General features: G+C 46.2%; 1 protein-coding gene across 10 annotated transcripts in view; it reads right to left on the reverse strand.

Annotated features, from left to right (window-relative positions):
* Nucleotides 1-9,835: 9,835 nt before the first annotated feature.
* ST6GAL1 (ST6 beta-galactoside alpha-2,6-sialyltransferase 1) overlaps nt 9,836-13,464 on the reverse strand; it is a 58,797-nt gene continuing 55,168 nt past the window's right edge. For all 10 annotated transcript variants that reach the window (XM_085586968.1, XM_085586977.1, XM_085586967.1 and 7 more), the window contains 2 exons: nt 13,040-13,214; nt 9,836-11,249 (listed from right to left, as the gene is read on the reverse strand). In XM_085586968.1, the coding sequence (XP_085443094.1) occupies nt 11,008-11,249; nt 13,040-13,214 (417 nt within the window). In that variant the 3' untranslated portion in view covers nt 9,836-11,007. The remainder of the gene's footprint in view (nt 11,250-13,039; nt 13,215-13,464) is intronic.

Here is a 13,464-nt window from a genome sequence, read left to right on the forward strand (position 1 = left end):
AGAGGATCACCCCACACTGCACTGGAAAGTTGCTCAATTAACCTGGGAGGTCAACAGGCATGTCTAACAAACAGGGATCTGTGTTTCCAAGAAAAGAGAGGGCATGTTTGTTTTAGTTGCACTTCTCTGAATTTGCTTTCAGATAAGAATAAAATAATTAAGGCAAGGGGGACAGAGGAAATCCACCCAGACCTGCTGGAAGTGAGCAGGCAAGTGAGGGGGTTACAGAAGTGGATGTGCTTGGCCAGGCTGTGCTGCTCTCGAGTGGGTGCAACCTGAGGCAGGAACCCAAACCCCCCAACTCAGGGTTCTGACCTGCTCCATCTGTCAAGGGAGAGGTCTATTTACAGGATCAGACCCAGGCAGGTGACACTGCAGCCTCCCAAAGGGCTGGCTTTTAATGAGCAGCTCCCCAGGTCAGGGGTCGGCTCTGCCTTTGGGTGATGTGCAGCCTTGCAAGGGGATGCTCTCGATGCAGTTCAGGTCACCCCAAGGGGATTTTAGCTTCTGCCTTTTCACTGATGACCCAAATGCACAGCAGGGTCTCAAGTCCAGATACTGACTTACTGACCATGACAGTTCTCTGTCTTGGCAGATATCCCAAAGCAAATGCCATTTCCCGCATTTCAGGCAGAAATTTCCCTGCAGGCTTCCTCAGGATGGCCGGCTCTGAGTCCCCTCTATTCCAACAGGGATTCTCACCAGTCAGTCCAAAGTCTGGACTACAGACACTGCTGATTCCACTGTGGCTGAAACAGCTAAAAGCCTTTTAGTCATTTTCCACCACCTATGTCTTTTAGGAATCCTTTAAATAGCTTTTTCTGTTTTGAAGGACAAGCAGCCCAGTATCTGCATTTTTTTTCCACAACCAGGGAAGAGTGATCTTAAGCTACACAGTTCACCAAACCTTCTTTTGCAAGTTGCTGTTGGTCTGCAAATTGGAGCACTGAGATGCCTTTAGCAATCCACATCCTGTCCTGAACAGTGCAGCAGGGAGAAAGGCAAGGCTAATTTAAAAGCTGGTGCCCCAAGAGTCAGGTAGAGCAGGTGAGGGGGAGAAGCCCTGGGGAGCTCCCCTGCACTGGGGGCTGTTCCCCCTTTGCACACTGTAAAACTCCTTGGAGTTAATCACTCATCACACTCCCCCTGTTGCCTTCCCAAACATTCAGCCTGTTTCAATGCATCTCTCAGGAAGCTGAGCCCCAGAGACACACCTCAGACATGGCACGTCTTCCCTTCAGCAAATTTCAGTCTCAGATTGGTGCATTGCTCATTGCTGCTCCTCCCAGCAAAGAACAATGGTAGATAAATTAATTTGTAATTGGAAGGTTGACTCACAGCTGAACAGAGGCATTCAGTCCTGGGGGGATAAATATTAATAACTCTGGTTTCCAGGAAGTAGGTCAGAAAATTATAATTAGAAAAAAAGGTGCAAGAGGGGAAAAGCCACATGCACATACTGAAATGGTTGAGATAGAAGGGTATAATTTTTTTTCCCAGTTTATTGAAAACAGAGACATGAGGTCTTGACCCTGTACAGCAGAGAATCTCCCATGGAGGAGGGAGCTCTCCTGCCCTGAGGGCCTGCTGGCAGCTGGAACCACTGCCACATTCCCAGCTGCTCTCCCTTCTCCTCTGCAAGTCCCCAAGAGACCATGGAAGAATCCATCAGGGGTGCTTTTCCCCACCCCAGCTCACCCACCGTGCAGCCCACCCCTGGGCTGACTCCACGTACCTCAAGGTATTCAGGGACAGGAGCACTTCAGAATTTGAACAGGAACAAATGAACTGGGGATAGGAAACTCCCCAAACATGGACAATTGCTCTTCTGAGGTGACAATAAATTGCTTCACATGAGAAAACTACAAGGCTCCTGATACTTTTCCTCAAAAAATTCAAGGGACTCTTCATTTTAAATACTCAATTCCTCAGCTTTGTCATGAGACAGTTGCAATTGTGCAAGTTTTTATAACTTGTACCAAAGGCTGTTTTAATTTAAGTGTGTACTTTACTGTGGGAAGTGTCTACTGCAGGTGGAGGGAGGAGGTTATGATTTTATCCCATTTGATATATTCAGGCCCTTTTTTTTTTTCCTGAGTTCTTTTCTTCCAGCCAGATAGCTAAAAGAATCAGATTACCAGTCTTGAGAGAGAAACACGAATAGCTGTGGCAGCAGACATTACAAAGCTGGGTTTCGACTACACTAGTGGCTTTAACAACCTAAAATATTACAAAACTAAACAACCAAAGAATGGCAGTGAAGGCACTGACCAATTTATCACAACCTGAATGGACTGGAAGCACTGAGCCTGGGAACTCAATTAAGGCAGGCAAAATTCATTAAACAGCAGTTGAATGAGAGAAACTAATTTTCATTTACACACAGCCTTCAGCTGAAGTGTGAAAATCCCTGCTGATTACACCTGCTCACATTCTGAAGCATGTGCAAATGTCTCTACTACCCAAATTTCAGCCTGTGCCCCATCCTCAAAACTGTTAGGAAACCTGAACAGTGGAAAAGCCAGGAATGCCTCTCACTGCCATTCTTGCTCCAACACCCCTGCTTCACTGTGCAGTTTTGTGCTTCCTCCCCTGATGTGTACACACACACATCTCGTGTAAAAGCAGGGTGGGTCCAAGAGTGCAGGAAGAGCTCAAATCACACCGAGTAGCAGAGCTCTGGCAAAGTGAGAAGGAGCCCAGCACTGCAGCACAAAGCCCCTCCCTGCAGGCTCCTCACGAGTTCTGGCTCCTCACTCAACCAGCCCAGGGGAGATGCTCCAGTTCTGCACCAGGCAAGGACCTGTTCACGTTTGCAAATGCAAAGTTGTTGGGGCATTGCAGGATTCCTTATGGGTGCCTGTGAATTGGCTTCAGTAAAGGAGCTTAAAATATTAATAACAGCAAAATCACATTGACTCAGGACACTCCTGACTGCCAAGTGGGAAGGTGCCCATCAGGAACTTTGCCTATTAGATATGTTGCTGGTAAGTTTTGTTTATTAAATAGAATTTCCCGAAACTGATTGCACAGCTTTTCCCATTCTCACTCAACATGCCATTTCCTGGTTACTTTCCCTGATAATTACTAAGTTTTTGTTATTGTTTGACCATGAACAAGTGTCAAGTGCTGCTCTTGGTAGAATAATCATCTTCTGGCTTGAAAGGAAGAGCTGTTTTTAAGAGCTGTGTTCTTGGAAATACTGCACTCAGTTCTGCCAGATCACTATCTTTATGAATCAAAGCAAAAGGTACATTAGCAAATAAACAGAGAGCAAATTTTTAACTTGACCAGGTCAGACAGATGTCAGCAACTCTACATGTTTTCATAAGCACTGCAATTCTCAGGCTTGCACTGAGCAGTCACTGGAGGCTCAGCCCTGCTTGAAAGGAAAATATGAAGGGTTTTTGGCATCCGCTGATCCATGGAAGAGCTTTGAAGTGCAACTTCATCACAACTGAAAACCTCAAGCAAGATACCCAGGTGTTTCCGAGGGCTTTGGGGAGTTTGGAGGGATTAAGCTAAGCTTTGCAGTCCAGGGATTTTGTAACAAAACACTTGGCACAAAAACAGCTGTATCCACCTCCATGTGGTTTGTACCAAAAAATCTGCCCTTCGAACGTCCTTGTGCTGTGAGCAGCATGGTGCTCAGCTCCCACACACACTTGGTACAATACTGGTATCTCCTCCTCAGTACTATAAAATTCCTTTATGGCTGCATCCTTCTCCTCACCTTCAACGAGCTTCTTGCAGCCTTACACCCCCAGCTGCAGCCAACCACAAGGCTGAACTTTTCTGTGTTTATTTTTTTTTCTCTAAGCAGCTCCTCTGTAAGAATCCCTCCCCACACACACAGTGACAGCTGGGCACAGAGGGAATTTAAGCCTGCTGACAAATTTCACTTTGTAGAAAAACAAAGCATGACTTCAGGTGATGGGATAGCTCAGCTGCTTTTAATCTGTGTATCAGCTTTTCCAAAGATGCCTTACTGCTTACACTGGCAGATTAGTGAATAAAAGCATCCATGTAATGCTGAGGCTATGGAAATATCAAGCACAGCTCTACAGAAACCATCTGCTCCCAGGAATGGATGGATAGGGAACAGGGATGGGATTAGACCACAGGTACACACACGGCTTGCAGAAAGGAGAAGCACAGAGGTTTCATAAGGGAGAAACCCACAGCCATCACTGTCCTTTTCCAGCCCCTGGAGACTTTCTGGGGCAGGGGAAGGTGCAGTGGGGGGCCACAGCTCCTCCAGGGAGCAGGAATCCTGGGTGCCAGAGTGGCCATTGCCACACCTGGGGTGACAGGGTTGGACAGAAACGGGGGGAGCAGGGGGCAACACAAGCTTTGTTTTAATATTAATAGTTATTCAAGATAACTGAAAATTAACTGAGCTTAAAATTATTTCCTGCACTGTTCCTTTTATGGCAAACAGTGGTAAAAACAGCTTGACACACCACTTCCTTGTTCACACATAACACCAGGGCTACTCATTTGCTATTTTTTCCCATTCTCTGCCACATATGACAGTGCACCATCATTATATGTCTTTATTAACTAAAAGTGTAAAGTTAAACTGGAGTAAGTCAGAATTCCTTCAGGGCACAGGTTTGGGTGTCTACAGGCAGGAAGGCATCAGGAGGGAGAGGCATGCAGAGGTGGATGAAACTCTCTCCATGAAACCTGGAGTAGCACAGCCTCACCAAAGCCCAGCTTCCAGCCCAGGTGTCCCCACATAGCCCAGACCCACTCACACTCACTTATTCTGCCCGTGTTTGCTTTACACATGTCAAGAACTGAGATCTGGAGAGACCTCCTTCCTTCCTTGTAGGACACAGCCAGGGAGGAGATGGTTTTAGTGCTCTGCCACCCAGGGAAGTTTTTGAGTTCCATACTAGTGAGAAACACAGAGGCTGGCATTACTGCAGTGCAGGTTTGCCCAGAGCACCCCCAGCCCACCCCACCCCAGTGTCCCAGCAGTGAAAAGTCCATCCAGCAATGACTGTGTGGGCTCAGTTTATGAAAACATACCCCTCCAGCAGGGCAGTCAGATGCAGCCACTGCCAGCTACAGCTGTGTCACCTCCTCTGGGGGCAGAATGGCCCAGGGCAGGAGGCACTGAGGGGCACAGGGACACCTCAGACCTCCCCATGAGATCAGCAGAGAAGCTCAGAGGCAATAGCTCAGCTGTGAGGTGAGCTCAAAGACAGCTCAGGCTCTCTCAGAGAGCTCAGCCCTCAAAGCCAGTTGAGCAAGGCTGCAGTGGTTTTGACATGATGGGGCATTTACAGCACTCCACACACGTCCAGAATCCAGCTGGACACAGGGAGCTCAGGCTGCTGCCAGGATACACAACTTACCCACACAATTACCTTGTGCCAAAGCCAAATCTGCATCTCATTGTCCCTGTCACTCACCAACCTCCCTACACAAACAAGGTCTAGAGCTGGAAGCAGGAAATAAAAGCAAATAAGATATTGCATATCTTATTTATGCAAATTATAACTTATTAAAAATAAGAAAAGAGTTTATCTAACCTATGGGTCACAATTAGCCTGGTCAGACTCAAATTATCTGCCATGACAGCTCAACAAGATTAAGTTGCTTCTTGTCAGATCTGCTTTGAGCATTTCAATTCTTAACAAAACAAATTTTCTTTGTTAGTTCCCTTAAATTCTTTGGCTTCAGTCCTGATTCACACATCCCATACAAACAGCCTTAAACTGGCACCTGGGACAAGACAGAAATTCCCTATAAATTCCCTATAAAATTCCCTATAAAATTCTGTTCCCCTAGCAAGAAACTGCTCTGCACTTTGTCCCAGGCACTGGAGGTCCAGCCTTAACCATTTGCTCAGCCTTTTTCCTAAATTCCAGTGCAAATGCTGCCTCCCACATACTTACTTAAGAAATGTGTGCCTTTAATGCAACTTTGGTAAACCAAGAATCAAGTAGGATAATGCCTGTGAAGATAGCCAAAAAAAAACCAGGCAGCTGAGAGGGGAGACAGATTTTCAATTAATGACAATGATTTATAGCTTCCTTGGTGGGAGGACACTTCTGTGCCTTATCCCAGCTAACAATCAGCTTCTGTTTTTTGGAGTATTTTACGTGATAATGCAGCTATTTGCCATTTCTCAATGGGCGTGGAACACTCAGCTGAGCAGGAGAAAACCAAGGAAGCTCCCCCTCCATGTACTTGTTAAAATTAGTGTTTATGTAACACTCCGGGCACCATAAATAACAGTGATTTTGTAATATATTGACTATACACATGCAATTCAGTTTTCCTATTTTTATGCTGCTGGATATACCTGAAACTGGCTTTTAATGAAATACAGCCTACTTTCACACATATTAGTGTTTTTTATTTTCTTTTGGGAAATGAAACTAGTGCTACAAATGCTGGTACCACTTCCACCATCATTCCACCTGCATTTCATTTGTCTTTACTACCAGGAAAAGACTCAGCTATTCCCTATTTTGACATGTGAGGTTTATAGATCTGAAAAGGCCCAGGGCATTTCAGCATCACCAGAGTGGTACAAGGTAAGCACACATGGAAGGCTCTGTGTGAGCTGCTAGAGGTTGGAGCAGGAGATACACAGCAGAGCCGTCCTGGAGCAGGATTAGCAAAGTTTGGCTGATTTAATCCCCTTGTTACAAGGACCCAGTTGTTTGCCACAGGTTAGAACAAGTGCTGGCCCATGGGAGCACCTCGCTGTTGTTTTTGTAAAGGATGCCAGGGACAGGCAGGAAAAACACTGCAAGGTATTTGCAGGAAGGGAAATAAAGACATTCCAAGTTGGTTTTGTTCCCATAGGCACAGCTTTCCATGCACAAGGACATCCAAAACCAGCAGCATGCTCAGACCTGGATGGAAACAGCAAACCATGCTCACTGGGGTTTGGGAAGTGTCTGTTTCTGCTCCAAGAGACCCAAGATGTGCCAGAAGTCACTCACGCCAAACCACTTTCAGTCCACTCCCTCTGCTCCTGCCCTTCTCTTGCTTTAAGAGACTTATTGCACAAATTGCACTAAACAAACACTTTTCCAAACCCTCTCTCATGCCTGATTTTCTCTGCTCATCTTCCATTCTGCTTTTGCAAACACCCATGTACCTTCCTAAAACATGCCTCGAACTGAGGAGTTTTTTATTTTTTCAAATACTCATTGCTTAAATTTTCTCCCTAAATCAGTCTTCTTCATTGTACAGTGAACACAAGTTAGTGTAGAGCAGTAAGCTTCACATCCACCTGGCTGTCAAAAGATGCAACTTAATTAAAGGCTCCCTTTATCACATGTGAAGCTACAAGCTGACTGTAACCAAATGAAACCACAGATGCAAACCCTTGCACCACTTGGAGACACAAACCCCTGCAGAGGAGCTGACATCCTGAAGGATAAGGAGCAGCAGGAGCCACCTGCTGAAGGACTAAAGAGGGAAGTATTTCACAGGACTTGGGTGGAAGATGAGAGGTGCCAAGGAAGCCCTGGAAGGGATCCTTCCCCTCTCAGTGGAGACACTGTGAGGGTGCTATGGTAGCAACCTTCTAGAACGATCCCCTGAAAGAAGCCTTGCACACACTGCCAAAACAGCACAGCAGTTGTGCGTGACAGGATCTCAGCATCAGACACCAGATTCCCCTCCAGTGTTCCTGTGCATTGAGGCCATTTTCCAGACCTTTCACAAAGCTGTAAAGCAGCTCACTGAGTTTAGGCCCAAAAGAGAAGCAGCAGTTTGCTTAGAGCTGAGAGAGACACAATTCCACCTTTATCTGCACTTCCAAAACCAAGCTAGAAATAAGCACATCCTTTTCCTTTCAAGTTCTGTCTTGAAAAAGGATCCCTAGCTCCTTCAGGAGTGAGGCACAAAGCCAGCTGGGTCTCAGCTTGCTCCCAGCATTTCCCAGGGAGCTCACGAGCTGCAGGTGATGCCATGCTGAGCCAGGTAACCCCACTAACTCCTACTTTCACCTCCCCTATCAATGCACAGGGATAGGGAACGAAGGTACAGATAGCCATGCACACTAATTATGTGCTCCAAAATGAAGCCTGATGCTTCCATACTGTGCCTTGATGCGAGTGCTGCAGTTTGCCTGCCAGGTTGGTACAATGCACAAGTGAAATCAAACACCCACAGCTCTGGGCAAGAGCGTCAGACTTCCCAGAGCAGAGGAGGATGAGCCATCCTGCCTGTGCCCACACCTTCAGCTGCCTGCATGCAAAGAAACAAAGGCTGGGACAGCTCGTGTTTCTTTTCAGCCACCACGTATCTATTTAATCATCACGGTTGATTTACTGGTCAGATCGAGTTCCCACTCACCAACTCCATTCTTCTTAGGGCATCCAAGATGGGCATGTTGACTCAGGTACATACAGTTTGAATGTCTGGGACTTTTCTCCCCTTTTCTTTAGTGAAAGCAAACCACAAAAACCCACAGGCAGCTTTGTCAGCCCAGACAATGAAAAATCTTTAATGACAACAAAGTCCAGTGTTCCCCTGCCAGTAATATACTGTCATTCCTTCTACATTACCCAAATACTTCCTTGTCCAGCCATGAACTGCTGACAGTGGCACTTACCTCCTCTGGCCTCTGGTCTGGCCAGATAATCTCTTCCCGCCCATGTCTATGGCTCTCTAAAAATGCAGAGCCAAAGAGGGGTAAAAACAGGTCCCAGCTGGAAATTTTCCAGCTTTCCCATGTAATTACAGAGCATCCTTCCCAGTACTTAGTCCTTCAGTGGTTAACTAGAAAGGGCAGTGTTGCCCCTTTCCTCCTTTCTACATGGACAGAAAGCTGTTCACTCTGGAAGTGGTGAAGATTGCAGGAGAACAAGACCTTTGCTACAATCCAGCTATTACTGCCCACTAACTTACACCTGGCTCTCCTAAATACCAGATTTGTCATCACTTGTACTTTATACTAGATTTTGATCTAGGCAGAGAAAAAAAGGAAAAACAAGAGGGTTACCACTGGCTTATTTTAAGCTCTGTCATAATTCCTGTAAAACTCTGTTTAGATTGTAAATGAATCACATGTTGGATGTAGCTAAAACTGTTAGCATAACATTTGAAATTTCATGCTCAGTGCAACACCATTGTCCCTAAGTAACTGAGGGTTCTGAGAGATGTCAGAATGTTTGACATTTTGTCTCCTAGCAGGAGCCCTGCAGGGAAGCAGGGAGCTCACCCTCCAGGTGAGCAGCAGGCAGACTGTGCTCCATTCATCCATTACACAGCCCAGGGCAGGAACAGTGGCTGGGCTGGTCTCCACAGTGGGGGAGCTGGTGCAAAATAATGCTGTGAAAATTAACAGATGAAACAGCCTAGGAAAAAAAGTCAGAAGCTATTTGAATCTCAACTAAACACATAGTAAGAAGGCAAATTGCTGTGGCAGATACCTCCTTGATCCAAGGAACAGAGAGGTAGGGCTGTAAAAACCCAAGAGTGGAGATGGGAAGAGGATTACTGCAGCTCTCCCAAGCAACCCCTAATGGCTTTTCCTCTGTAAGCTCCCTCCTCCCCTGGCAGTGAAAAGGAATGCTTTCCAAGCATCCTTCCTTGCATTCTTGTCCTAGTGGAAAGTGGTGCTCCTGAGCAGTGGTGCAAGGACCTGGACCTTTTTAGATGTATGTAATTTGTGAACACTGACAGATCCAATCCAAACCAAGAGAGAGGTGTGCAGAAAGGCAGCCCTGAGCTGGAGGAGCAGCAGGGCACAAGCTGAGGGCTCCCTGAACCAGCAGGGAGCAGCTGTGCCCACAGTGGTACAAGGCTGGTACAAATCCCCAGGGCAATGGGACAAGGCATTTACCATTCACCAAAATCAGGCCAACGACTTCACAGGATTTATTCAAAACAGGAGAAAGCCTTCTTAACAGACCTGATGAAAGACACAAGTACAGAAGACAGGGAAGGCGTTCTCACTAAGACACTGAGATTGCACCTTTCACCTTGCTGGCTGCCCTTCTCAGCTCTGCCTGTGTTTCAGAATGAGAAGCAGAGCACACTCTCCCTCCCCACCACTCCTGAAGCATGGAAGTAGCAAACCTGCTCCCCACCTATGCACAAAAGCAATTGAGAGACCCCCTCTGTTGGCTTGCAGAGGGCTGGAACTCATCTAGCAGCAGCTCTGTGGTGTTTGTGTTAATGGGTACAAGTAATTCAACAATTGCAAAGGTAGAGCAGCAGAGAGATGGAAAAAGGCACTGACTTCCAGTGTCTTCTCCAGTTTGTGCCTTGGAGCAGCTTCCCAAAACCTTTCTGATAATAAGGGTTCTTCTGTACCAAGCCCAGCACCGTACTGGAGAATTAAATGATTACTAAAATTTATTTTAAATTATTAAAAAAAAAAGTAAGAAGATTAAAAAGTCTTGCAAGATTCACTGAATTATGAATTGCTTTCCTTTTCCTTTGCCAAAAATGTCACCTGAGTGGTTTCAGAAGTCTTACAATTTGGAAGCAAGTTCACAGACTGTTTATAAAATCAAATATTTTGGACTAGAATTTTCGTTTATCATTACACAGCTTGACAGCATTTCCAGAAATCATCCCTACTCTGAAGAGCCTCTGACTATGGGAACAAATTTTAAACGATTTTTCATGTTTCCCAATGGCCCAGGTTTTTGGCAGTCACAACCTCTTTGAAGCAAACCAAACTATGTTCATTGTATGAACCTGACTTGTGCAATCTGCTTAGAAAGCCTCTCCTGTGCCTCCCCTACCCTGTCATCGGCTGAGATGAAGCCAGAGGTATCTGTGTGCTGCAAGAGCCTGGCTCCACTGGGAGTCCATTTATTGCAGTGACTCATGCAGGTCAGTGGCTGTACCACAGTGAGCCTTGCAGCTCAGAGTTGGTCAACAAAGTCCTAAGAGCAAGCCTTGCTACATGGAAGAGCTGTCAAAACACACCAGTGCTTAGACCTAACAAATCTGAGAACCCTGATTTAAAAAGTGCTTTGAAAGTCAAGGAAAACGAAACACAGTAAAACCAATCTGTCAGCAATGCACTTTTTGGAAGCCAGGCAGGGTGACTTTGCCGTGAGTGTAGATGTCCTCATCGGTGCCCTGGTTCAAGTGCTTCACCAAGTTCTTCTCAAACAGGAGGGGGTGGTAAGCTCCCATGGTGCAGGCGTGGTCATGGAACTTCTGGTAATAGTGGCAGATGTCTGTCTGCCGCTTGGAGGGCAGGAATTCGTACACGTCCACCTGGTCACACAGCGTCATCATCAGCACGATGCCTGGGGGACAGAGCAGACACCCCAGTCACACCAGAGACTGAACATGCCAGAGGGACAGGCAGCCAGCGAGGAGCAGGCAGCTCCAAGGGGAAGGCTTTCCCTTGTTGATGTTCAGAGGGGCAGAGAACAAATCTGGCCAGGCAGGGCTCTTTTCTGAAGCCCTCCCTGCCAAGTGTATGATCAACGTGATTTCAGCAGGTTGTTTACATGGAAAGCCATACCAAAAGGACAATTTTTAAGAGTACCACCATTATCTGTGACCTTCATGGAAACTTGGGTGTCTGCTGAGCATGCACTGCAATTACCTGACCCGAACAGCCCATCTCAAACCTGCCTGGATAAGCAGAGATGGGACCTTCACATTTGTCCCAGCTGCTCTCATGAGTGCAGGGAACATGGAAGGGCCTGTGCTGGGAGATGCTCAGGGAGACTGAGCAGCCTCTGCTCTTCAGGCTCCCCGGACCAGAGCAGTGCTGCCCTCCTGTGTCTTCTCACCCGAGGACATCACACCAGGCACTGCTGGGCACAGCCAGATAAGATGGAGCCCATAGTTACCAGCTATTTTTCTTGTAAGTGCAAGAAATAGCAAGAATACACCAGAGAAATTGAATCACTGTGCAGCATTATAGAAAATTCATGCAGTATCTGAGACATCAGGGACGATGAGGAACTGTAAGACATTAAAAGAACCTAAAGTATATTTTAAACATGTTTTCATCCACCTTTTCAAATGAAAAATTTTGATCACACTCAGGCCTTCCAGGGAACACAGAGGTGGAAACTGGAACTCATCTGTGCCCTTGAATTTGGCAAGGTGATTTGTTTTACGAAGCAAAAAGCAAGTGGACTTGGCCCAAAGTTAAGCCCTGGAGGAACTGCTGTTTGACATGTGTGTCTTCAAATTTGTCATTCCAGTTAACAATTCTGCTGCTGAAGTAATTGACTGTGCTGTTGCACAGCTGCTCTACACATATCCAAGCAATGATGCAATGATTTAATAGGTGCTGGGCCTGGCAAAAACAAGAAGCAACTCTGTTTACACAGAGACGGAAAGTGCCTCTGCCTCAGCAATGATGGAACAGAGCTGGATGCAGACAAAGGGTGGAAGCACAGCAGTTGGCCTGTCCATGGCAAACAAGACTCTACATCTATGCTGTGATTTCAAATACATGGCAGCTTCCCCAGAGGTTCACTCTTTTTCCTTCAGCTGGTTATGAGAGCTGCTCTCCACTAAGCAAGAAAACTTCTGCAACAACAGAATGTAAAAAGGAGTTCCTTTGCTGAGGAGAGCATATCACCTTTTCAGGGCAACTATTCAGTCTGACCTTCCACAGACCCCCAGTAAGTTGCTGAATACACACACATTTATATATGGAAAAGAAACGGGCACACCCTTAGGATTCATTTACAGTAATCAGATTGATTTATTTGCCTGACCAGATCTGAGCCTGCAGGAGACACATCCTTCCTCTTGCACCCTGTGGGAAGTGCTCTGGCACTAGAAGCTACAAATCCTAGAGACCGTCCCAGTGTTGCAGTCTGCTCTACTGTTTCCACCTGGAACTGGGCCATGTTTGTGACTGCTGTTTCAGAGGGGTGCTGCAAACCACTTACTTTAATACAACTGAGCTGCTGCTCTGAAGACAGGAAACTTAAATTTTGGCACAGGACAAACACTGTAAAAACAACTGTGATAAGCACCATCAATTTGTAGTTGTCTTTGACAAAAGGCATCTTGGAGAGTTCCTGCCTGCAAACTGAACCAGAAGTTTAGAGGGCAATTATCTTACCAAGCATTCCTGATGATGGTGGATTAGGCTGAATATGCTCCAGGGAATTCTCCTGCAGAATATCCCAGAGTTGCCACTGCATTTTGGGATTCAGGATATAGAAGGGCTGCTCTGGATGTGTTCTACGATACGCCTTATAGCTTTCAAAAAAGTTGTAATCTGGTTTTCTGTACCACTGCAAAACAGAAACAGGAAATCAGATTCTTTATTTCTGGCCCACTCTAACCAACAGAAAATAAGGAAGAGTGAACCTGCTCTTGCTGGGGAAGAAGATCCTGCTACACACCCTCACTCACTGTCCCCTTGGGTTGCTGTGGTGAGCTGACTCAGTCAAAAGAGCAGGAAAACCCCAAATCTCAATGAAGGACCATTGAATGGTAATGGAATTTTGCACTCCCCAACAGCAGACAATGTTGAGAACTCTG

Source organism: Lonchura striata, chromosome 9, assembly GCF_050655825.1.
Source record: "Lonchura striata isolate lonStrDom1 chromosome 9, ASM5065582v1, whole genome shotgun sequence".
Taxonomy (NCBI): domain Eukaryota; kingdom Metazoa; phylum Chordata; class Aves; order Passeriformes; family Estrildidae; genus Lonchura; species Lonchura striata.